The sequence below is a fragment of the Pteropus medius genome, unplaced genomic scaffold (genome assembly GCF_902729225.1).
Source record: "Pteropus medius unplaced genomic scaffold, Ma_sr-lr_union100, whole genome shotgun sequence".
In the NCBI taxonomy this organism is placed as follows: Eukaryota; Metazoa; Chordata; class Mammalia; order Chiroptera; family Pteropodidae; genus Pteropus; species Pteropus medius.
In genome coordinates, this window is record NW_024354875.1 from 21,251,464 (window position 1) to 21,276,085 (window position 24,622).

The 24,622-nt window shown below is 35.5% G+C and overlaps 1 protein-coding gene across 3 annotated transcripts in view; it reads right to left on the reverse strand.

Annotated features, from left to right (window-relative positions):
- The window catches only part of CYTIP (cytohesin 1 interacting protein), a 67,588-nt gene that overhangs the window by 20,572 nt on the left and 22,394 nt on the right, over window positions 1–24,622 (reverse strand). For 2 of the 3 annotated variants that reach the window (XM_039855284.1, XM_039855285.1), the window contains 2 exons: window positions 720–769; window positions 391–445 (listed from right to left, as the gene is read on the reverse strand). In XM_039855284.1, the coding sequence (XP_039711218.1) occupies window positions 391–445; window positions 720–769 (105 nt within the window). Of the gene's footprint in view, window positions 1–390; window positions 446–719; window positions 770–8,123; window positions 8,594–24,622 lie in introns of those variants that run through there. The other variant, XM_039855283.1, reaches the window with a different exon arrangement.

Below are 24,622 nucleotides of genomic sequence, written 5' to 3' on the forward strand. Positions count from 1 at the left end.
GTATAGATTTAAAATCTGACATACAGTATAAAAATGACCATGCAAACACATCAGAAATGCAAATATATAAAATGCACATCTATAAAAAAGATTATTTCGCTCTCTTTTTTAAGACCTGACTGATATCAAGCATTACTGATCAGTCTCAGACTGAAGCAATTAAGAAAAAGGAGTTAGCAGGTCTCAGGGAGTTAATTTTATATGTTTCAATGTTTTCTTTCCTTGATGGTACCCAACACAGAGAAGGACTACCAACTCAACCACACATTGAAAAGAAGTAACAGTCTCCATTGTTCTCTGATCCTGCCTTCATTCTTTCTCTGTAAATATCATGCCACCACCAGTGCCACTTTCTTTATTAAAAGTCTGGAAAATTTGAAAACTGCCCACCTGAATTTCAAATCCAAATGTTCCATTATCCTGCTTTTCCACAGTTACAAGCTTTCTGTAATATAAACAAACCAACAAACAAACAAATAAAAACTATGCATGAAGATCAAAGTATATTTGTCACACACTTCTTAAAATAACTATCAAATAAAAATAGCTGACATTTATGTAAATTGTATTATAACTGTGTGTGTGTGTGAGAGAGAGAGGGGGTGGAGGGAGAAGGAGACAGGGATGGAGGGAGAGAGAGAGAGAGAGAGATAACAGTCTGGAGAGCTGTGTTCCTAAATATCTTGGTGAGAGACCAAAAAATAAATAAATCTCTTTACCTTTGAGACCAGGAAAAGTCACCTAAAGAACTTGATCTCGTCAAAGCAAGCTGAAAAATACAACAAGCACACAGTTATCAAAAGGTCTTTAAAACACATCTGTAAAATGTTCTAAATCACAAAGAACTATTTTTTATCACCTCCTTTGGCCCAACTCCTGGGAAATTGTTACGTAAAGGCGGTAATTTCCTTTCTCTAGTGATAGCAAAGGAGAGCTGGCAAAGGGTGCATTCAGGCATTCTGTTTAAAAGATTAAAAGAAGCTCTGATAATAATATACTGTGGCAAAAGAGTTAATAAGATGTGGCAAAACTCCAAAGCTTCCCAAAAGAACTTCATATCTAATCTGTATTTAAAATAGCCTCTGAGAGATTAACCACAGCAATTTATAACCACACTGAAAGCCAAAGAAAAATAACACCCATAAAATGGCATATAAAAACCAAATAGTTGATAGTTTAGGAAGATGCTGATGAAATGACTGTGTTTATTATAATAGTACAGTATGTTACTGTTTTTAGGAGGTTAAAATAATCTCTAAAGAACCAACACACATGTAGAAATACAATTTAGGTAAAACCAAAGACTCAAAACCTCAATTTTGTTTATGATGTATTTTTGTAATAGTGTTAGAAGAGTGAAGTGAGATTTCCAACCAAGAAAGGCAAGGAACTTCAGAATGGTATAAATAGTATAAATAATATCACTTTTACTCCTTTCCATGTTTTAGAAAGAGATTATATAAACGTAAACTTCCAATATACATTCTGTCACTGTAAATTGAGGTAAAGTAAACCAAAGGTGGCATCTTATTTTTTAGATGACTGCAGTGTGTTTTTGTGTGTGTGTTCTGTGTTGTTTATTTGTTTAGGAATTAGTCAATGTTAATTAGCCTTTCCTCGAGGGTTGGTCCAGGGGCCCAAAATATAAGCTTATGCTACTAGCTATCCCATAATGGTTAACTGTCAACCTAATATGCTTGTCATATATCAGTGAATACATAACATGTCAGGAGATCAATGAATAGGCAGTCCAAACCAATAAAAATAAAATAAATAGAGAATGAGAACCAGAAGGAGAAAAACACATCGAAGAAATTACTGCACAAAAGACATCCCCATCAAGGTATTTGTTAAGAGAAAAGCCTACATCACTGTAAAGGATTCTAATTAATGAGTACCAAATACCAGCATTCTGACAAATTTTCAGGAATGACTCAGTGTTCAGAATTTGGCTTTTGGTCAGTAAAGTTAATATAGTGGAGAGCTGATCTCTTCTCACCAAGCTGATGTAAATTAATTACATTTTCCTGTCTTGTCAGTTCTGGATCTCAAATGATTTATATCATCCTGAAGGCTCAGATTCAAAAAGATTCTCTAGAGTTACTAAAAAGTATTTATTTTCAACTTATCAGAACTGACTGTGGAAAACCTACAACAATGTGGATGGTTCATTTCAGCTGATTTCGTCCTAAGTGTCATTAACGATGAGGACCATTCAACTATGTAGTGGGCTGCCTTCTGGTGGAAGAGAGCAATAAACTTGATATTCCCAAATGTTCTCATTCTTTCCTTTATATTGTACTCACATTTTCTTAATCTAGTTTTATTATTTGCATCTGCTTGTCTTTTGTCCTTATTTTGAATTGTTAGGTACTTAGGTAGGTCATATCTACATATGTTATCTATAATCATAATGAGGATTTATATTTAAAAATATTATGCTTGCTATCAATATTCATTGGATTATTCATATAGTCATGTATGTGGAGGCATAGATGTATATTTATATGAAGGGCATACTGGATCGATTACCTCACCTCTGTACATAATTATCTGTGTTATTGGGGTCTCTTGGAGGATGTATTTGTTTTACTTTCTACCCCAGTACCTAACACAGGGCCTAGAATTGAATGGAAACTTAAAAATAGCTAAATAGGCAAACAGAATTAAACTATTAGATTAGAAAACAAGCAAGTAAGTGGTAGTGGGAGATCCAAAGTAAAATACTCATTTAGAAGGTATGCATTAAGATATTTTTCTACTTTATCCTTCACTAAATTACATATTCATAGTAAAAACTTGAGTAATCATTAAGAAAATACAAAATAAAATTTAGAAATCCAAAACATGTAGCAAGATTAAAAATAAAAGAAAGCCAATAAGAATAAAAAAAAATTCAATCCAGAAACATCAAGAACCATAGAAAAAGGATCAATAGAAAACAAAGCAAGGTAGTAATAGCTTAATACATATCACTGCTAAATGAGAGAATGGTAGCAAGAATTAATGAATTATTAAATTCCAAGCCTTGCTTCAGCAATTTAAAATGCCTTTTTGCTAGGCAAATAATCATAGCTTTGTGGGAACCTCAAAATTTCATTTGGTCTATCCTCAACCTGCCTTCCAAATAAAAAATCTTTCTAGGTAGATCAAATCTAAAATCTTTGAAATCCATAAAGTCAAGACCTCTATAGAGAAGGAAATTTCCCCCGCCTCTTTCCTGTTAACCTTTCTTATCTAGCTAATTGACTAGTTCAAAATGAAAATATTTGACTAGCACAACACGAGATGCATAGTATATGCTTAATTCCTGTGGACTGATATGGGTTATCAGTCACACACATACAAAAAATCAGACTAAGTCAAATTATAAATTAGTTTCCACTCTGGATTAGCAATGAGCCTGTCTTAGGCTCCTAACATTTAAATAAAAAACAATTTAAATAAATTAGGCACCATCATATTCTCTGACACGTGCCACATCTTGACACAAAGCCTACTTCTTTTTGATCCGGGCTGTCAGACTCAGGCAACGTGGAAAGGAATGTTCTTTCAGGGTTCAGCCTTGCTCGCACACCAAACTTTTTGCCTAAGTAAAAAGAAGGATGTCTAAGGTCTTCTCAAAGGTCTTAACATTTTGGGAAAAGTTTTCCCTGTAGCCCTTTCCCTAAAGCCAGCAGCCCTGTTATAGGATCTAACCAACGGGGTTTCTGCTCCCAGACTGCCCACTTGAACCTTTTTCTTAGGGATGTAGTGACAACACCAAAACTCATGAATGAGGAACTTGTGTGCAATGAACAGCATATGCTGACAACAGCTGTCTTTTATTACACATTATCTAATATGAGAAATCTAGGTTTAGCAATTTGGCAGGCCTGCAAACTACACATTCAATTATAACTGCTGAGTACAGAAAGCTCCTTTAACCCATTGCTAACCGCTAACATAAAGATTACGATTGAGTTTATGATCGCTCTTTTGTTTTTAGTCAGATGACTTAATAATCAGGCATTAATATTCAAAGTGTAATTTTTCCTGCTATCTGGTGATTTACGGTGTCCCTTTTACTGGGAAACCAAGATCATACACTTCAGCTGTCAGTTTGCAAAAGATAATGATAATCTGAAGCTCAGCCAGATAGTCTGCCTGGCTCAAAGGAGCTCAAAGGTCAATACTGTAGCCACTTCTGCTGTTAAGTCACAGATGGTTGCTTCCTGGTCCCCACTCTGCACTCATTTCCTAAAAACATTGGAGAGGAGAGGGAGAGGTTCTTATCCATGGGTGAGTTGTTTTGTTTGTTTTTGTTTGTTTCCAAAGTCCCCAAATCATGTGCTCTGCTCCCTTCCCAGTCTCCTGCCTCATTCTCCCCAGTTCTTCCATGAGTACAGCTTTTTTTCCCCTTTTATGTCATGGTTCTCAGGATAGCAGGGCTGCACAGATGATTCTAAGACACAGCAAAATAAAGGAGCTGAACTCAATCGCTTACCTTGTAAGTGCCCTTAAGGAACCCAGAGGTTTGCAGCTCCCAGGAAAAAGTCACTGTGGGCTCATGAACCTCTTTTTCAAGAAAAATTGTTGTAGATTGACTTCCAGTATACCACAGTATGGATTAGAGAATACTCCTCAGATTCTTTTGTGGTGAAATTAACATAGTTTTCTACCTAGCAGTATTTATTAAATCAGCAAAATACCTCATTGTAGGAGCACTTAAGAGTTTTGGTAACAGATGGGTGTGCAGCCAGAAATAACGTGAAAGCGCCTGAAGAACGGAATCCATCCCAGAAATACACACATTACAGAGCTGAACACAATGTTTTGTATCTGAACTTTTAAGTAAAAATACCCTTCCAGAAATCGTCTATTTAGTAATACACTTGACCGTTGAACAACATGGGTTTGAACTGTACAGGTCCAGTTATATGCAGATTTTTTTCAATAAATACTGTAAACATATTTTCTCTTCCTTTGGATTTTCTTAATAGTATTTTCTTTCCTCTAGTTTACTTTATTGTAAGAATACAGTATATAATACATACAACATACAACAAAATATGTGTTCATCGACTGTTTATGTCATCAGTAAGACTACAGATCAACCGCAGGCTATTTGACTCCTTCTGGAAAAGCCAAAATTTATCCATGGATTTTTGACTGTGCAGTGGTCAGCGCCTCTAACTCTCACGTTGCTTAAGAGTCAATGATAATTCTATAACCAAAAGAAAATCAGGCAAAGAGATTGAGTTTGCTGTACCACTAAGGCACATTCAAGCTCTCCTGGTCAGGTCCTGGTCTCACTACAGCATTCGGCGAAAACTGTTTTCCAAGAGCAACCTACAGATCTCCGAAGAGTAGGTGGTAAGGTACAGCCATTATTCCTAGGGCATTACAATTCTAAAAACTATTTTTATTTCCCCCAGTCTCCTTTCTACAGTGTTTTCCATTCCAGGTGTTTTTTGTTTTGTTTTGTTTTTTCCGAAAACTACATTCAGAAATAGGAGCTGCACTGTGATGTCTGTCACTTTCTACAAATACAGGTATTAAGATAACATCCTTACACAGAAATCTGTTTTTAAACGATTCTGAGTGTAAACACCCAAATGATTCTGAAGATTAAGCTGAAACTACAAGCTAACCAGATACAGCTTTGCAGAAACCAAAGCCAACGAAAACGAGAAGTATGAATTGTTGACATCAGCCCTGAAAGGGTTGAAAATAACAGTAGGCAGAGAAACACCTGCTCATGTGATTGCCTCACAGATATCGTATTGCCTGCAATTCAATTAGTGCCAAACGGGTGATTCTTCTCTAAAAACCAGTTAAAGGAAATACACATCCATTTGAAAAATTGTGGAATGTTGGAATAAACTTGCATCAAGTTTCATTGATGATAATTTTATATAATCAGAAGTATCATATACAAGAGACATTGTTTTGTCTTTTTTTTTATTAAAGTAATTCTCACAACAGTAAGAAAAAGCTGAATAGGAAGAATCTAGCATGGGAAAGAATATGAGAAAAAGGGGAAGAGAAGACTTCGAAAGATGAGGACATAAAAATAAATTAATTTGTGTGAGAATGTGTGTGTATAAATGTGTATGTGTGTATATATACATGTATTATACACACTAAACTCATGTACACACATGCACATACACGTGTGCATTTCATATGCCTAAAGCCTTTCATTATCTTTTCCCAATAAACTTCTACTGATTGCCTTTTTTCAGTTCATGCTGTCTTCATTCAGGCTTAAAAACCAGATGCCACTCCTTCATCTCCATTGCCTTTCAGATTCAAGTCTTTGAGCGTCCTCTCTACTCCCTCCTTTTTCTCTTTCTCCTCTACTGCAAAAGTTGTTCCCTCACCACTAGCCTCTATCCACTTACTGATACACCACATTTCTAGAATAAGGTTCCCGAAACCCTCTACTTCTTAAACACGCTCAGTGGCTTTCTCTGCTAGTCAGATTACTGCTTCCTCAACAGACGTGTCCAAGTATTTCGTAAAGCAACCCAGCTCTGAGGCTTCCTCTCACCTCTTACACAGACACTGGTCCTTCTGACCCAACAATGTCCCATTACCTAAGCATGCCCTAAAGGCCCCAAGATCAGTGTCTCAGCATTAATTATCCCCTGTTCTGGAATAACCTTCCATATCTGGAATATCTCTCCTTCAAGGTTGTATTCGAAGACATGTACTTATATTCAAGAATTTATATTGTTTTACTTTGTATACTTTGTATAATACCTATTCATTCTGCATACTTTATTGTAAATCCTACTTTATTGGAAATGTGTTCTTCTCATCTTTGTACCTCATATACGGCTCTACATCTGAACACTGAATGAAGATTTTAGTACTCCCCAGAGTTGCTTTATTTTCTAACGGGTAGTAAATTAATAGACATGTTCATCATTATATTAAACTTAACATCATAAGTTGAAAAGGATCGATAATCCAAACCATGGCAAATTATATATACCCTTATAATCATTGCGAGAAACAATAAAGAATAAGCTATGTACATCACTAAGAAAAAAAATCATGACTCTCCCACTATGCTCTGTCTAATCCTGAAATTAGAAGGCTTAAGTGGAGCGCATGATGCACATGTAAGGTTTAAGGGCAAAAATTTATGCCTTAAAACCATTCTAAATATTTTACGTACAAGTGCTATATCTAAATTCAGATACACATTTGGGGCAAGTTATATTACTGAAGAGGTATTATGATTTTATTTTTTTAATTTTTTAAAACAAATTGGATGTCAAAGAATAAAGAAAAATCACAATAAATGTAATTGGACATGTATTTTCCAAATGAGTTTTTCTCACAGGGGAACTACTTTGCAGTAAAAATAAAAATAGCAGAATTACTGAGCATATACTACATGTTTCTGTGTTAAGCATTGTGCATTTCCTCACTTAAGCAGCAGAAAAGCTCCATAGGGTGGTTCTATTATTATCTTCACTTTAGAGAAAAGAAACCTGAATCTTAGTGAGGCAAGTGGCTTGTTCAAGATCCCACAGCTATTAGGAGGCTGAGCTGGTGTTCAATCTGGCACTCACTTATCCAACAAGTCTTATTTCTCAATAGCATGAGTTATGTGCCCATGCCTCAAGGCTGAAGATAAATTAGTCCACAAAATTTGTCCTCAAGAAAAAGTACTCTCATTTGATTATGAACTGAAATGACTATCAACAGCTGAGAGTGAGGTTGGAAGGGAAAGACAATGGGACATATACAGAGAAAAAAATAATTCTCAAACTGGTGATGTCTATATACAGCAGCTTCAAGTCTGATGTGCTTAATGATGTTCATTTTACCTGAACACCTATTCATATGAAAACTTAAAACTTAAAACACCTATTCATATGAAAACTTAAAACTTAAAATTTCTTTTTAAGTTTTGCCTTGAAGGAAAGTTTTATTATGGTCTTAAATCTTGGAACTAATACACAAGCTCTCTGGGCTCCTGGCTCCTCACCTTCTTCCTCACCCATACTCTTAGTCATTAATGTCAAAGCCTCTAAGATAATATTTTAGTATGAAGCCAGACAAACATATCTCTCTGCTCTCAAGAGAACATGAACACTCTATAAGTTACAAAATATCAATCATACCTGCTTTCGTCCCCGAGGCAAAGTAGCCACAGTGTCTGCCAGCATTTGAATTCTTCGATTATCATCCATCGGAAAGCTGCCTGTGAGTGTAGAGTAAGAGCTATACGCTGGACCAGAGCAGTAGTCCACCAAATTGCCATTGCTGCTCTGTTGCATGAGCCTTTGTAAAGACATTGTGAATGAAGATTACTTCAGCTGGCGCATGGTTGAATGGCCTTGCAGAAGGGGAGAAGCTAAAAGTATAACCCTCTGACAAGTAATCAAAAGTAGCAAAGCAGAAAGAGCCCCATGTGACTTTTGTGGTTTGAGGTACTTGTTACACAAACCCTATCTTTCAGTTTACTCCCATTTCTCAGTGCTTTTTTCTTTGAGGCCCTGAAAGAGCCTAAAGCTGGTTTTTACCATTAAGAAAGAATCAACTTATTTTTTTTCTTCTTCAAACAGCCAGAACTCTTATGCGTTCATGTTCTATGGCAAGTTGTGTTCAAAACACCATCTGTTTTTTTTTTTTTTTTTTTTTTTAAGGAAGAAAGAGAAACTTCCCCAAGTTCTGCCATTTGTTTCTCATCCATTTTCCTACTTAATATGAGGAGTGCAATGTAAAAGGCAGGATGTGCGAACATTCAGTTCTCATGAATATAAGCGAGAATTACAGGGTCCGGTCATAATGTTCTCTCACGAAGTCCTTGTAATGTACTTTCCCCGAAGTACACCATAGCTCATTAATGTTCATCAAAAAGAAATTATGTCTGTAACTATTCAGCATTCTCCTGGTTGCCCTTCTACTACTTTGTCCTGGCTAAAATTACCCATCATCTTTAAAAGGAACAAAAGGGAAGGGAAGACCATCCCACTTAGAACACGAAGCTGGCCATAGCTTAGAGTGGACTTTGCTGCTGCAGCATAAGTATGTGGGCCCAGGGTAGGAATAGAGAAGGCAAGAAGGTAACAAACAAACCGAGATGGTATAAGAATATCGATAGTGGTCCCTGCGTGTGCATATGGGCCAACGGCACCACCTTGTAGTACTCAAGATCACAGATGCTTTTTTTGGTGGTTGTTGGGGACGTGTAGTTTCGAGAGAACTGGTTTCATAGGTGGAGCAGGGGACGTAAGTAGAAGAACCGAAACAAAAATTTAAAAAGAGAAGTTTTACACAGTCTAAAAAGTCAACTGTGATTTTTAAAATCATTTTGAAGGCCAAAGTAAAACGTAAAAGCTTTAGAAAGTCCTTGAACTAAAATGTAAGTCAAGGTGAATTCAGCTCAAGACATTGTAGTGTGTGTGTGTGTAGAGAGAGACTGATTTTAAAAACATCTCTAGGCTATAAAGTACATGACTTAAATCAACATTATTAAGGACAGCAGTCCACCTCTCCCTTAGAAATTTTATAAAGTTGGGTAAACATTTTAGTATTTCAAAATATCAAATGGAAATTATACATTTGCTTGATGTTAGGCCACATAGGCCAACCACTAACCAAGTTTTATAGAAGATGATAAAGTTTATCGATTTAATGTGTTACACTGATCTTAAGCTAATATAAATTATAGAAGTCTACTATTAAATTAAGAAATTGGAACACAAATTATTTTTTACTTAATTTATGAAATGTGTTTAACAGTAGAATCTGTCACATCATGATGTACATGGCTATAAAATCAGAGTCTAAGGCAGGTCTGATGTTTAACCAGCACTTACCAGGATAGTCACACTTGTTCATTACATATTTATGATATGGTCTACTTTGATTGTCAGGACCTGTGTCATACCAGTTATTAAATATTTTAAATAACATTCCTGATCAAAAGTATCCTTTGTGATAAAATGTGGGGTAACACCAATCTTTTCGTACAAATGTGATTTCAAGCCTCAAACCCTTGACTTACAAAGGTATTCTACTATTTACAATTTCTTTTTTTCTATAGAATTTATCTTAGGAAAATTATAATTGCTTAAACTTTTTTCCCTTTATCTTTTCTTTTCTTTTATAAAGGTGATTCTGAAAAGCAATCAGATCAAGCCATCTACATACTCAAAAGATTTCAGGAGTGCCTCATTATTCGTAAAACAATAAAATAAAAATAATTTCAAGTTTCTATCTAACTTTATTCTCTAAAATTTTATATCACATTTTTCAGATCTTTCTTTTTAGACTTAACATATTATACTTAGATTACAGTTAATTGCACACAAGTCTCTTTCTACAACATCTAATTTCCTCTTATTACCTTGAAAATGAGAGCCATCTCTTATCTGTATATATACACTCATTTCCTATGTATAGAAAATGTTTCATAAATGTTCATTAATAAAAAAGAGGATAGAGCAGTAGATATTTAACAAAATGAATTGAATAATACGGTTCTAAAGCATCAAAGAAGAAAAACTAAAATGTAGAAAAATTTGTACTACGAATCCATACCCTAAAGTATTATAACCACCTACAGAGAGTGTTCTGAAAGTGAAAGACAGAATCTCTTTCAAAATATGTCTGCCATGCGTTCTGAAACTAGTATCTCATTATTGTGGGAAAAGGGACATTCTTCTTATTTGGAGCATTTTGTTCATAAATAAGCAAATACTATGGAATTAATTAATCTTTAGTACAAATTAGATGAACTCTGAGGAGTTGAGACATGGGGAAGATTTGATGGAAGCAGGCAAGAGGGGTATGCCTAAAGTATGTAACATAGAAAGAAAAGTAGGAGGGTCTAGCAGACAACTTTAGCCAACTTTAAAAATTATTCATGAGACTCTTAGCGGTAAGAAAGTTGACAACAGGGGTTCCACACCCCAACTACTTGGATTCAAATACTGCTTCTGCTGCTTCGATGGCATTGTGACCCTGTGAAAGTCAGTTTATGGAGTAAATTGTGTACCTCAAAAGTCATATGTTGAAGACCTATATCCAATATGACTGTATTTGGAGATAGAGCCCTTAAGGGGGTAATTAAGGTTAAATGAAGTTGTAAGGTGGGGCCATGATCTAAGAGGATTAATATCCTTAAAAGAAGAGATACCAGAGAGCTAATGTATTCACTCACTCTCTTGCTATCTGTCTCTCTCTGTCTCTGCCATGTGAAGACACAGTAAGAAGTGGATGTCTGCAAGCCAGCAAGAGAGCTCTCACCATGAACCCGATTGGATGGCACCTTGATCTTGGAATTCCAGCCTCCAGAACTATAAGAAAATATAAATGTCTGTTGTTTAAGCCACCCAGTCTACAGTATTTGTCATTATGATATTATGATATTAGTCTGAGTTGACTAATACACTCTCTAAACCTCAGTTTTTACATGTTTAAAACAAAAATTTGTAGGAAGGAATAGACAAAATATTCCATGAATGGCACTTGGTACAAGTAAACTATTACTATGGAGTTTTGTTTTAAGTAATAAGGATTCAAAAGGAAAAACTTTAAAGAAAATGACTATAACCCTTTATGAACTGTCTTATCTATAACCAAATGCTCATACATGAACAAGGATGCCCTCATCCACCCTAGAGTAGTCTAAAGGCTAAAATACATGTGAAAATTTTTGCTGTCATGTGCCAAGGTGTGCTTACAAAGCATTGTAAGAGCCAATGTCTGAAGTTTCTGGATTACCATCAGCCCAACTTATCTATTCATTAGGGTAAGCCATGGGAGAGGAGTAAGTGATTGGTCAAAAAATAAGGAATCCTCTGTGTTTTTCTGATTTTAAGATAGTTGTTGAGGTTCTTTTGTTTGTTTTATTTTGGCTATTTGCCTTTATTTGCACAAGAAGCCTTTATTTGGCTTCCTGGAATATTATAGGGTTTTGTTTCATTTTGTTCTGTTTTGTTTTGTTTTGTTGGTTTATTTATTTACTTTATTTTGTGTTTTGCCTTTATTTATACAGGAAGCCTTTATTCGGCTACCTAGATTGATGTAGGACATGTATGAAAGTCATATAGATAGTATCTGAATATTTTATATTTGAATTTATATAAGGTAAATTTAATATGGTAAGGTTACTCTCATATACGAGAGCCCACTGACTGTGACAAATGCTTTGTCCTACTTATTACCATATTTGAGTGATCAGGCAGGTAGATGGGTGTCTCCATCTTCCTAAACAGTCAGTGTGGATTATTGAGATTCAGAGGACATTCCCCAAAGAGGAGGAGTCTTCTTTAGAAAAGGGTACACTAAAACTCTACAACCAGAATTGGATCTGAGAAATAAATAGCTCAAGAAAGGGAAATAAAAGAAACAGAGGTCATGAAGTCCTTGTATTAGAAATTTTAATGTGGATGCAAACCAAATATTAGCATTGTGATATACATATTCAAAACAGCACACACACAGAAAACAAACCTAATATAAATGATCATTAACAATAGATCATATCCATTATATTTTTAATACAAGTACTAGGAAACAATTTTCAGAACTATTAAAGTTTAATCCAATCAAATCATGAAGCTATGAATAGATTACAATACCATTCAAGAGATTAAGCCACTGAATTTATCCAGGGGCTTTAAATAGACTATGTAGGTCAGTTTTTCATGAATCCATTTAGATATTTTCAAGCCTTCTTTTAAACGTAAAGTAAATATCTCGACACATTCATTTTGTGCACTTATCACATAGAAACATTATTAACTGTATTTGAAAAATTCCACTTACTTTTTAATCTACTTTAGGTTTAGGGAAAGTACTCTGAGCCTGGTGGGCACATAAAAGAAATGGAGGGTCCATGCTGAAGGTGTAAAGTAATATGTGGGCCACTTGCAGATAATCTGGATGTGGGAAGGTTTTTAAAAGGACCTTTGTGGACTTGCCAATGTATTTGTACAAAATGCTCTGTGGGTGCAGGGGAGTTGAGTCTTTAAAAGACAGTCTCTGCAATAATTTTAAAACTGCACTCCTTAGAATGTAAGGAGATCCTTTGAGTTACCTGGGGAAGAGGAGAAGAGGATGAAAAAGAAGGCATGAGAGGAGGATTCTGGGATTTCGAGCCCTAGATTCAGCCACAGTAGATCTACTTTTAATTGCTTTATATTGTGTTCCTCCTCATACCACATGGTCTCCTTGGGCTACGAAATAAAAACTGAATTAAAACAACAGGCTTATAGAAGAGAATCAACACTGTGCAAAGAATAATAGCCTACTACATCCTTCTGTAGGAAAGCACCACACCACTAATGAGTTCCTCAATTTCCACAGTCATAGCTCCCTTTTGGTGGGATGAAACCCTAATAACAAAAATTATCTTTAAGCATAAACACAAAGTAATCAGTGTAATCAGTAGTCAGAGGATCTCTAATTCTGGATTCATCTAAAACTTTTTTAAAGCAATTTTTCTTTATGAATTTATTAAGACAAAGGTGGAAAGAGTTTAACTGAAGTACATATGTATCCTAAGAGAATTGTTTTATGTTATGAAGATGCCTTTCAGAGAAAGATTAAGGTTTTAAGAGAAATATGATTGGTTGCTACTTGTTACCAGAGTATTTTATTTTCTTTGCTTGAGGATTATTATCTTACACAGAAAGAAAGTAGCTATTTTTCTTTTAAAGTTACTTGATTTAAAAAGTACTTAGGAATATTTCCAACCAAATATAAACATAAAGATTAAGAAACATATTGTTTTTCACTGTCATAACAACTATAAAATAAATGAATACTATCAGCCAACCCTACTAAAAATAACTTTAATAAAGTGAGTTGTTTCCACTTAAATATCGGGGTAGTTTACTGAAATAATTTTAATTAAATCCATTCGAATCAAAGAGTAAGACATTAAATATTTGGACAAGAAAATAAAATATTTATCAAAAATATGTGTGTGTATGAGAGAGAGAGAATAAAAAACATGAATAGACCAAAAATTATAGAATAAATTGAGAAAGTAGCCAAAGGTCATGAGATACAGATGATTTTGCCAGTGCTATCTCAAATTCTCAAGATAGGGATAAGTCTTATATTCATTGTCCCACAATATAAAATAATCTGATCCTAAACTAGATATAGGCAGTGAAAAGGAAAAAAGGAAGGAAGGAAGGAAGGAAGGAAGGAAGGGAGGGAGGAGGTGAGTGAGGGAGAGAGGAGGAGGGAGTGGAGGAGGAGGAGTGAATAGAGGGAGGGAGGAAACTAAGACAATCTTTACTTATTAATTCTGATACAAATATCTTAATTTAAATATCAAATTGTATCCATTAGGGTATTAAAAGTAATGTCTCTCCATCAAGTAGGATATATCCCAGGAATACAAGGATAATTCAACATTAGAATATAAAATATCAACACAAATCACTAAATTTCTGGATAAAAGAAGAGATCCGATGCAATAGATGTTAAAGCTATGAAGATTCATCTTTGCTTTGAAAAATCCTCAGTAAGCTAGGAATAGAAGGAAACCTTTCTTAACATAATAAAGAGGATCTGCCAGAAACACCCACCAAATCTCATCCTTAATGCTGAAGTGCGTTTCCATTACAGGAGAAGGAAGGCAGTGATGACAGTAACCCTTCACCACTTGTCACTGTGTTACTTCATCTCACAGATAGGAGGTATAGAATTTGTGAAGAAAGAGACGAAATTCATTTTGGCTTAATTTTTTGTTCAGGCAACAAACTTCTAGGTTTGGGTTACTTTACAATTTCTCTAAAATCTTTATTTTTAGAAGTCAATTCGAAGTCTTTTTGTTAATGAGGAAAAACTGCTGCTTCACTAAAAAACATTTCATTTGTAACTAAAAAGTGAAAAGCTTTTCTGACTCAGTATGTGTCAGCGGCAAGGGAAAACAAAGTACAAATGCACAGGTAAATAAAAACAATTTAAATATATTCATACTAAATGCCCCCTTAGTTGAAATATTTGTTAGTAAAATATTCATGCACAATTGTCACCAAAAAAAAGAAAAAAGAAAAGAAAGAGACAAAACTGTAAGGTTGTTGGTGATATGGTTGTACAACTAGAATATCTAAGACAATCCACTGAAGAACAGACTCAGGAAGACAGTTTTCCTAACCATAGGATTCAATGGACATGTGTAAAAAAATAAATTTCTGAAACAGCAGCAATGGATGATAAGAACTTATCATAATGGGGGAAATAAACACTATCAAAATAACCAAAAAATCATAAAAGAGGAATGAACCTAGCCACCATTTTTTAAGATTTAATGAAGAATAGTATAAAGTCCAGACTAAGGGAAAGAAATGCCATGTCCCCATATGAGAAGAGTCCTTCTTGTAAAAAATGTCTATTAACTCCAATGTACATAAAAAAGACTACACAGATATATACCAACCTCTTAATAGTAATTAGCTCTGGAGAAGAAGTTGTGGAAGAAAGAGGGGAGGAGTGTGAATGAAGATTTTCAAAAATTATCTCATATATAGTTTGAAGCTTTTATAATATGGATGCACTCGTATATTATTTGGTTAACTTCAAAAATGCCAATAATTCACAGAGAATTTTTAAAAGCTGATCACATTTTGTTGATAATATCTTTCGGCTTTATAGGTCCTCATACTTCTGTTTATGCTTACTGTTGTGAATTGTTGGTCCATCCATTGGATGTTTGGCATTTGTTTATATCCTAAGATTTTATATTTAATGGGATTTTTTTCATCCTTTTAGGTAATTCTTTCATATTTCTTTATCATTTTCTTGCAACAAGTACTCCCTCAAAAGAGACTGTTGAAAGTCTCCACTAAATAGTATAGTTAAAGAGAGTAATGCAATCATGCACCACTAATTTTTATGGAGGTAAAGGACATTGGTTTGTTCCATTGAAATCCACTGTTTTTCAAAGCAGTTCACGACTGCCTAATTCAGTTCTCATTAGTCATTTGTCATCCCTACCCTCTCCCACCACACATGCAGTTCTATTTCAAAATTCAAGTCCTTTATCAAAATTTAAGATAAACAAGTGACAGTGCTCTTTCCACTTCCCTTAGTTAACACCGTGCGTCATCCTCAGTGATCAGCTTTTACTTAACTTGCCCAATGGCTGGGAAGTGCCACCTCAAAGAATTAGGAAGGGCTTGAGGGCTTTGCAAAGTTAACTTCTGAGAAAGCAAGAAACCTGTTTGGTACTGGAATTTTGTGTAAATACTTGGAACAATGAAACACCCAGGTGTGATCTAGGTGATTTCCCTCTGGCCTTTGAATAAAATCCAAACTCCTTAGTATGTTGTTCGAGGTCCTGAATGTTCTAGTAGTTCCTATAAGCTCAAATCATACCACACCCTGGCGATGCTAGCCTTCCTTCTAAACTTCCCAACAGAAAGCAGTTCCTCCTCAAGGCTTTTGCACTCACTCTTCCCTCTGCCCAAAACACCAATCCTCTCCCCTCCCCTCCCTTCCCCTCCCTCCTCTGTTCTCTCCTCTTCTCTCTCTTTCCCCCCAAGTCTCAGCTCAAACATTACCTATTAGAGAGGTCCCAACTATACCAAATTGAATGGATAAAGGTGTTAAACAAGCCACATCCAAATGGAACAGCTCTGGAGAGAGCTTTCACTTTGCAGTTTCTGGAATAGATCCCCCTTCAATCCACTCATTACCCGGAGCTGCCTGGATTGTTCCTGCACCTGTAGGGGACTTGCCCTTAACAATAGTAAGAGGACTAACAGGAAAGGGGCAGCAGAGAGCAACTAGTGGGATGTTCCTTACCTCCATTTTTGTTTTCAGAGTGTAGAAAAGGGTGTGTGCATGTGTGTGTGTGTGCACATGTACAGCAGAAAAAACTACAGAAGAGCAATAAGATAGCTTCTTAGAATATCCGAATACTCTATTTTATTTCTATCTCTGTTTACCTACAATTTATAAAAAGACATGAAATCTCAATTTCTTTTAATTCAAATATAATACAGGTAAGAAGGATAATTTCTATGTGCCCATAACCTAGCACAGAACCTTACTAACAATGGGCATCAATAAATAGTCCTTAACTTTACTTAGTTAAAATAATAAAGTCAAATAAAGATACAGCAAAAGTAGTAAGCACAGGAGAGAAACCAGTAATGACACATCTATCTTTAGTAAATCCATAGTATTTGTTAGGGTTTTCAATAAAGAATAAAATAAACTATATAAAAAACTGACTATATATACATAAACGTCCTGAAGTTATAAGATCTTAGCTGAATTGACATAACGTTAGACAAAAGGAACCTCGGGGTGCTCTCATCTAACTTTCTTAATTTTCAGGCGAAAGAACTAAGGCCTAGAAAATGTAACAGCTTTGCTACAAAGACAGAGTAATATAATGGCAGAGCTATGACTAGACTACTTGTTCTTGTTTGATTCAATTCTACAAGCATTTACTCAGTATATAATCATAGCAGCAGCTAGTCAATGTGCTAAAAGTATTTAATTTCACAAAATCATGAGAATAGTACTATATTTATCATTCTTTTCCACGTGAAGGTACTGAGGCTAACACATTTGCCTAACGTTACACGGCTAATTCCTAGGACAGCAAAGATTGGAATCCCCATCATCCATTTCCAATGATGGCGAGGTTAACCACTAACCATTATGTAATATTCGCATAACTGTGCTAATACTGTGGAGATATAAAGATGAACCAGAAGACCTCTGCCCTCAGGGAGATCAGAATCCAGTAGGAAAGATAGAGAAGGGAAAAAGTCTCAGTATGATAGTAATTAAAACAAAGATTCTAACAAATATTCTGACTCTGGATTTACCAAAGAAGGACAAAGTATTGTCTCTACTGTAGCTCAGCTCATACTCCTAAGAAGTTTACAATCTAGATAAAATGATATGATCTGTATATAGTTAACCATAATAAAAGGAATAGTGTCAAGTATTAATTTCTATCTGCTAAGGCTTAAATTGTGTCTCCCCAAAAATATATTGAAGTCCTAATCCTTGCTTGGTATCTGTGAGTTTAATTTTATTTAGAAATAGAGTCTTTACAGATGTAATCAAATTAAGATGAGGTTTTAGGGTGGGCTCTAACCCAGTATTGTGACCGGTGTTCTTGTAAGAAGACGGAAGTGCCATGTTGAAGACAGACATACTGGGAGAACACAATGTAACGAATGAGGCAGAGTAAGCTTTGCAGATGAGAACCAAGAAATACCAAGGATCAGTACCAAAAACGGAAGAAGCAAGGAAGGGTTCTACCCAGTCTCAGAAGGAGTGTGGCCCTGCTGACACCTTGATTTTAGACTTCTAGCCTCTAGAACTGTGAGGGAGGGTGGGGAATTCTGTTGTTTTAAGCCACTAAGTTTGTGATAGTTTGGCACGGCAGTCCCAGGAAACCGATACAATACCCATTCATCCTCATACCTGGAGATATTAGATAATAATAAAAGTGTAATGTGCTGTCAATCTCAAGAACAAGTGATTATTCAGCACCTCTTTAATCTGGATATTGACTAAAAACACAGTGGAAGTTCTTTGAAATAACAAGTATTGAAATTTTATATACAAATATATGACCAAAAAAATGTGCTGGATTCAGAATCAGTGATACTTTCTCTTTAGCCAGAACTGTGAACAGACCATCTTACTAATAAGCTGGAAGGAGGGGCAGAAAGGTTGTGAAATGAATTATTTAACCTAAGACCAATGGACAGCTGGCCTAGTTCCCAAAGCAGATGCCTGGGGAAATTGCCATGAAGTCTGGACACTGAGTTTCCAGAGGCAGCCAGCTAGGACTGCTCCCTCCTCAACAGTGGAAAAGTACTGAAGCTGCTGCCTCCCTGGGCGAGCACCTGACCATAAGGTCCTACCAGTGTCGACCAGAGAATGGTCCACTTCTTTTGTCAGGAAAAATTCTACTCAGGAGTACTGATTTCCAGAGCAAACCCAGCAATTACCATGTGTACACTCGTTTCCACCTCTGATTGTAAAGAGAGGATTGCTGGGAAAAACTATCCTCTCTTTACAACAGAGAAAGAAAAAGAGGGCTGAGTAAAGGGCAGCAGCAATGGTCTAGGCTGCAGGAGTTCTCGTTTCCTTCCCTCGCCCTACCACCTACCAGCCCTAAGGCTTTGGCAAAGTTAGTGCCCATTTGGGGAACGTGTCTTAGTACACATACTCAATGCAGGGAGAAATGCCACATCATTGTGAGAATCAAAATAAATGACACAGGAAATGAACAAGATCCTTGAGAATGATAAGTCTTATAAAAATTTAAGGCTTTTAAAAGTTCTCTGTGGGATGCTAGAATGTGACACTCCTCTTGAACATATTTCTAAAGACCTTTATAATTCCATTATACACATCAAAACAGTGGTGACGTAGTGTCCAAATCCAGAGAATGCTATAATTTCAGCTAAAGAATAAATTTCAGACACCTTCGCATGACCTGTACCTTTCCTGACCTGTGTCCAGCCTCTTCTTATAGCTGCATATTCCTGTGTGTGCACCCTTACATGGATACTGCTTGTGAAAGGAGTAAGGCCAACTGGCTCAGCCTGGGAAAATTGTTAACTGATCTGTGCTTTATTGTCTTCAGCTATAAAATGAGACCATTTATACTATATAGCACCAACTAAAACGTAACAGTACTCAGCACATAGTAATTGCTCAATAAATGCTTTCTGTAATCATTATTATTATTACTCATAGTTTGCCCTCCAGCAGCCTTGGACTGCTGTGTTCTCTGAATACACATGGTTCTTTCCTAACTCTTAGCTTTGTCCACAACATTGTTCACCTGGATTTACCTACTCTACTTCTATCTGTATACATGCTACCCAGTCTCCCAGGCTCACCTTAAATGTCACATCCTTGCCTGATATCCCCAAGCAGCTCTGAGCATCACCTCCCAAGAGCATCCAAAGCATATCTTGGGGATCTCTCTTACGATGGATCACATTTTGCCTTGTTAAAATTATGTGTACTTGTCTTTTCTTCTTTAATAAATTGTGAGCTAACCTCCCCCACTTCCACCCCAAGATAGAATTATTTTCTCATTCATCTTTGTATCCCTCTAGCATTTAGAAGAGTGACTTTCTCATAAAAGCTGCTCAGTAAGCATTTGATGAATACCTTCATAATCTGCCCAAAGCTCTGGCAGCTGATTTATTCTTCCAGTGATTCTTTACTTTGGGCAATGTAGGTATTTGATGAATAATATTTAAATGTAATTTATATTTACTGGATTGTTTGGCTTACTTGTAATAAGTATGAAGCAGATTTCAATTTTAGATTGAAAGAAAACCCTAATATAATAATAATACACATTTTATATTTTATTTATTTGGTGGTAAGATGCCACGTGCACCATTAATTTACTAACTACTTTTCAAGAAAAACGTCCTTGTTAAATGTACCCATAAATGGTAAGAAACAACCTAATTTCAGAAATATAAAGAGTGAAGAAGATATGCATCAGAATTGAAGAAGTACAGGTAGGGCTCTCATCTCACAAAATAGCCCACTCCATGCCCCCACATGTATACATATTAAACTAGACTCACCCAGCCAGTCTCGTAAGGCAGAACACAACCTCCCATCTCATTTGTCTCAGACTTTTTCTATTTGATTGGACCTCGCATTTTGTTACTTCTGCCTCTAGAATGTCCAACTCCTGTCTCTCCTTTCCATGACCACCGGCTTCTTCTAAGCTCAGGCCCCAGGTTCAGCCCTCAACACAACACAGTAGCAGCCAATTTGTCTCCCTATATACAGTCTCCCCAACCCACCTCTTCCTATCTAATAATGCCATACCCTATGCCTACTAAATTGCATTTAAAATCTTAGCCTTGCATTCAAAATCACCCACAATCTAATTCATACCTAACTTTCCAGTCTTAACTTTTAATCTAAATAAATCAATTTAAAGGCTCCAAGGTGCAACAGCCCTCCTCCTGAGAATATACCTAGCATTGTCACGCTTTTGCATCCTTGTTCAAACTGTTTTCTCTCCCTAAAACCCTCTCCCCATTTCTATTCATTGAAATTCCCTCCATTGTTAAGAGAAAAACTAAAATGCCACCTCCTCTGTGAAGCATTTCCTAATGACAGCAGCCAGAATGTCTTATTATCAATTCTGAACTCCTACACAGTTTAGTATGTGCCCCACTCATGCAGCCCTCGACACATCACCATATATCCTATTATTTATTTGCCAGGTCATTCTGCTATTAGGATGCCAATCCCGTTTTACATATATATATTTGTGACCATCATAAGCTCAACCAACATGTTAGTTTAGTAAAAAAACATGTCAAATAAATAAATATGACTTCTGGAGCAAATTTTTCAGCTGACTGGATGCTACATGGAGGTGTCTGAGTAGCACAGAGGAAGTCAAAGCAGATAAAAATTATTGATACTAAGAATTTTGTTTCAAGTTACTTCACATGCTCATTCAGTGGGACACTCAGAAGTATGGTAAAGGAACACTGGTCATGTTTAGAGGTGCATTAGAGGGTAAAATAGCTATTGTCCCTTACCAGTTAATTTGTTTTGTTTAGACCAAGTAGAATAAGCGCAAAGTGGAAATTATAAAATGTTAAATATTTTGGGGGATGGGGAGGAGAAACACGAGAGTGTATACAATACCAAAATACCTGGTTTTGGTGTCAGAGAAAGATGCCATCACCATTTTACAGGAAAGAGAGAAGGAAGAAAACTGTGCCATTTTACAGGAAGAGAACAGGAAGCATTTTTATTTATTTATTTTTTTTGGCACCACTTTAGCAGATGAGCTCCATAACAAGGAGAATTTCAGCACTTCCCGGGGTTCGTAACACTAGAGAAGAATAAAAATGAAGTCTGTATGAGAGATGCATCTGGAGAGAGACAGTAATCACTGGCCAAGACTGATTAAAATTCTCACTACAGACCTAAAGAAGCCCATGGATCATGGCTAAACAATGAAAGAAAAGCATAGCAACTGCTTCCCAGAGCACATGTAGAGTAAGAAACAAAAGACAGGAAAACACATCACCGGTTTCTAGCCACAAGCTAAGGAAGTGAATAAAGCCAGATTGTATCGATCTGTTGCTCCTATGATATGATATTCAACTCCATAATCAGTTTGTAGGACAACACTTTCACTGTCTGAGAAGCAGATTGTTAATATTCCCTAGTCTTTCATCTTTCTGAATAATCATTATCATAAGGGCAAAGTATATTTGTGTTACATATTTTGTCTCATTCATATACCTGGCAAAAAAATATATATATATCTGCAAATATTACACACCAATACATAACAAAATGAGAATGAGAATGTTTCCCTCTCTCTTCACTCCAGAAAACCAACCCAAGGTTTTACTCCCAGAAACAAGGGTTGCAAGGTGTTTTTTGCCAGGCTATTGACTCTTTTCCCTGGTTTAAAGAGTCGGTTTACTAGATGGCTTTTAGAGTAAATTTTTAAAAATAGATGATTTTAAAATAGCCTTTCTAAAATGCAAAGATAACAAGCAATAGTGTTCACTATAATTAACTTGGAATTGTATTCCAGTTACTACTAACTGATGCCTTTATTATATTCATGCAACTGAATTTTTCAAAAAGTAAAAATTCCCTTAAATAGCAAACAGTTCGCTAGCACATGCCATTATAAATTTGCTTACTATCGTTTGCTTAATTTTCAGCTTTTGGAACATGGTTCTCTCTTTCAAGCAACTGGAAAACCAAAACCACCTAAATCAATGAACTCCCCAGAAAAAAACAGTGTACTTGTATATAATGCTGGGAGTGTTTAGGGACACACTAGGAAGTAAAATAGCTTTAGTCATTTTCAAGAGAACCACTTTGACTTTGTGTAAATTTCTCTTTTCCTCCACTTTTGAAATGTGATTTCCCTGAGGATAGGAATCATGTCATGGAACCTCTGGACTACATGGAACATTGAAGATCATCTAGTTCTTGCTCAACAATGCTGAGGCCCTCTGTCATTCTCCAAATGAATTATTTACTTGATTCCATGGGCTCCTTCTGTGCCATTAGGCACAGAAAGGAATGCAATTCTGTGTTATTTTGCTTTTAAGTACTAGTAGTCTGTTAATTTTATTTAGTTTTATAATTGTTTTTCTTTTTTTCATCTTTTTTCTACCTTTTTGTAAAACTCTAACAAGGTTTACAAACAAACACAGAAATTTGGCATGCAAACCAATTTGAAAAAAAAAAGTAGGGCAGGTTGAGAGGAAACCAGTGGACTCCCCAGAAGAAATTGTACTTGGCATTAATTTTTCTATTATATTCTTGTTTTTCTTTTTTTACAGCTAGTATTTGAACACTGCTAAGAATAAGCAAGACATGAAGGGCTTTGTAAAGGGAAGGAAAAGAAGATAAGCACTGACCCTAAATGCTAACATCACATATTGAATAAAATGTCCTCAAATTCTGTATGTTTCATCTCTAGCTTTAAAAATGCTTTACTTTTAAAATCCAGCACCCGTTTATGATAAAAACTCTCAGCAAAGCTGGAATTGAGGGAACATAACATAAGAAAGGCCATATATGACAAACCCACAACTAACATCATACTCAATTGAAAAAAGATGAAAGTGTTTTCCTTAAGATCAAGAACAAAACAAGAATGTCCACTTTCACCACTTTTATTCAACATAGTATTGAAAGTCCTAGCCACAAGAAAAAGAAATAAAAGACATCCAAATTGGCAAAGAAGAAGTAAAACTATCATTATTTGCAGATGATCTGATACTATATAGAGAGAACCCAAAGATTCCACCAAAAAACTATTAGGACTGAAAAATGAATTCAATAAAGTAGCAAGATACAAACTTAGTATTCAGAAATCAGTTGCATTTCTATACAACAATAACAAACTATCAGAGAGAAATTAAGAAAACAACCCCATTAACAATTACATCAAAATAAATAAATAAATAAATAAACAAATGAACAAATAAAATGCCTAGGAAGAAATTTAACCGAAGAGGTAAAAGACTTGTATTCAAAAAATTGTAAGACATTGAAGAAAAAAAATAAAGGTGATACAACTAAATGGAAGCATATACTGTGCTCATGGATAGGAAGAATTAACAATGGTAAAATGTCCATACTACTCAAAGCAATCTATAGACTCAGTGTAATCCCTATTAAAATATCAATGACATTTTTCACTGAACTAGAACAAATAATCCAAAAAGTTATATGGAACCATAAAAGACAACAAATAGCCAAAGCAATCTTGAGAAAGAAGAATAAATTTGGAGGTATCATGCTACCTGATATCAAACTATACTACAAGCCTATAGTAATCAAAAAAGTATGGTACTGGCATAAAAACAAACACATATATCAATGGAACAGAATATAGAACCCAGAAATAAACCTATGCTTATATAGTCATTTAATCCATGACAAGGGAGCCAAGAATATACAATGGGGTAAAGAAAGTCTATTCAATAAATGGTGCTGGGAAAACTGGACAGATATATGCAAAAAAAAAAAAAAAAAGAAACTGGACTATCTTCTTGCGCCATATACAAGAATAAACTGAAAATGGATTAAAGACTTAATTATAAGACCCAAAACTATAAAACTACTAGAAGAAAACATA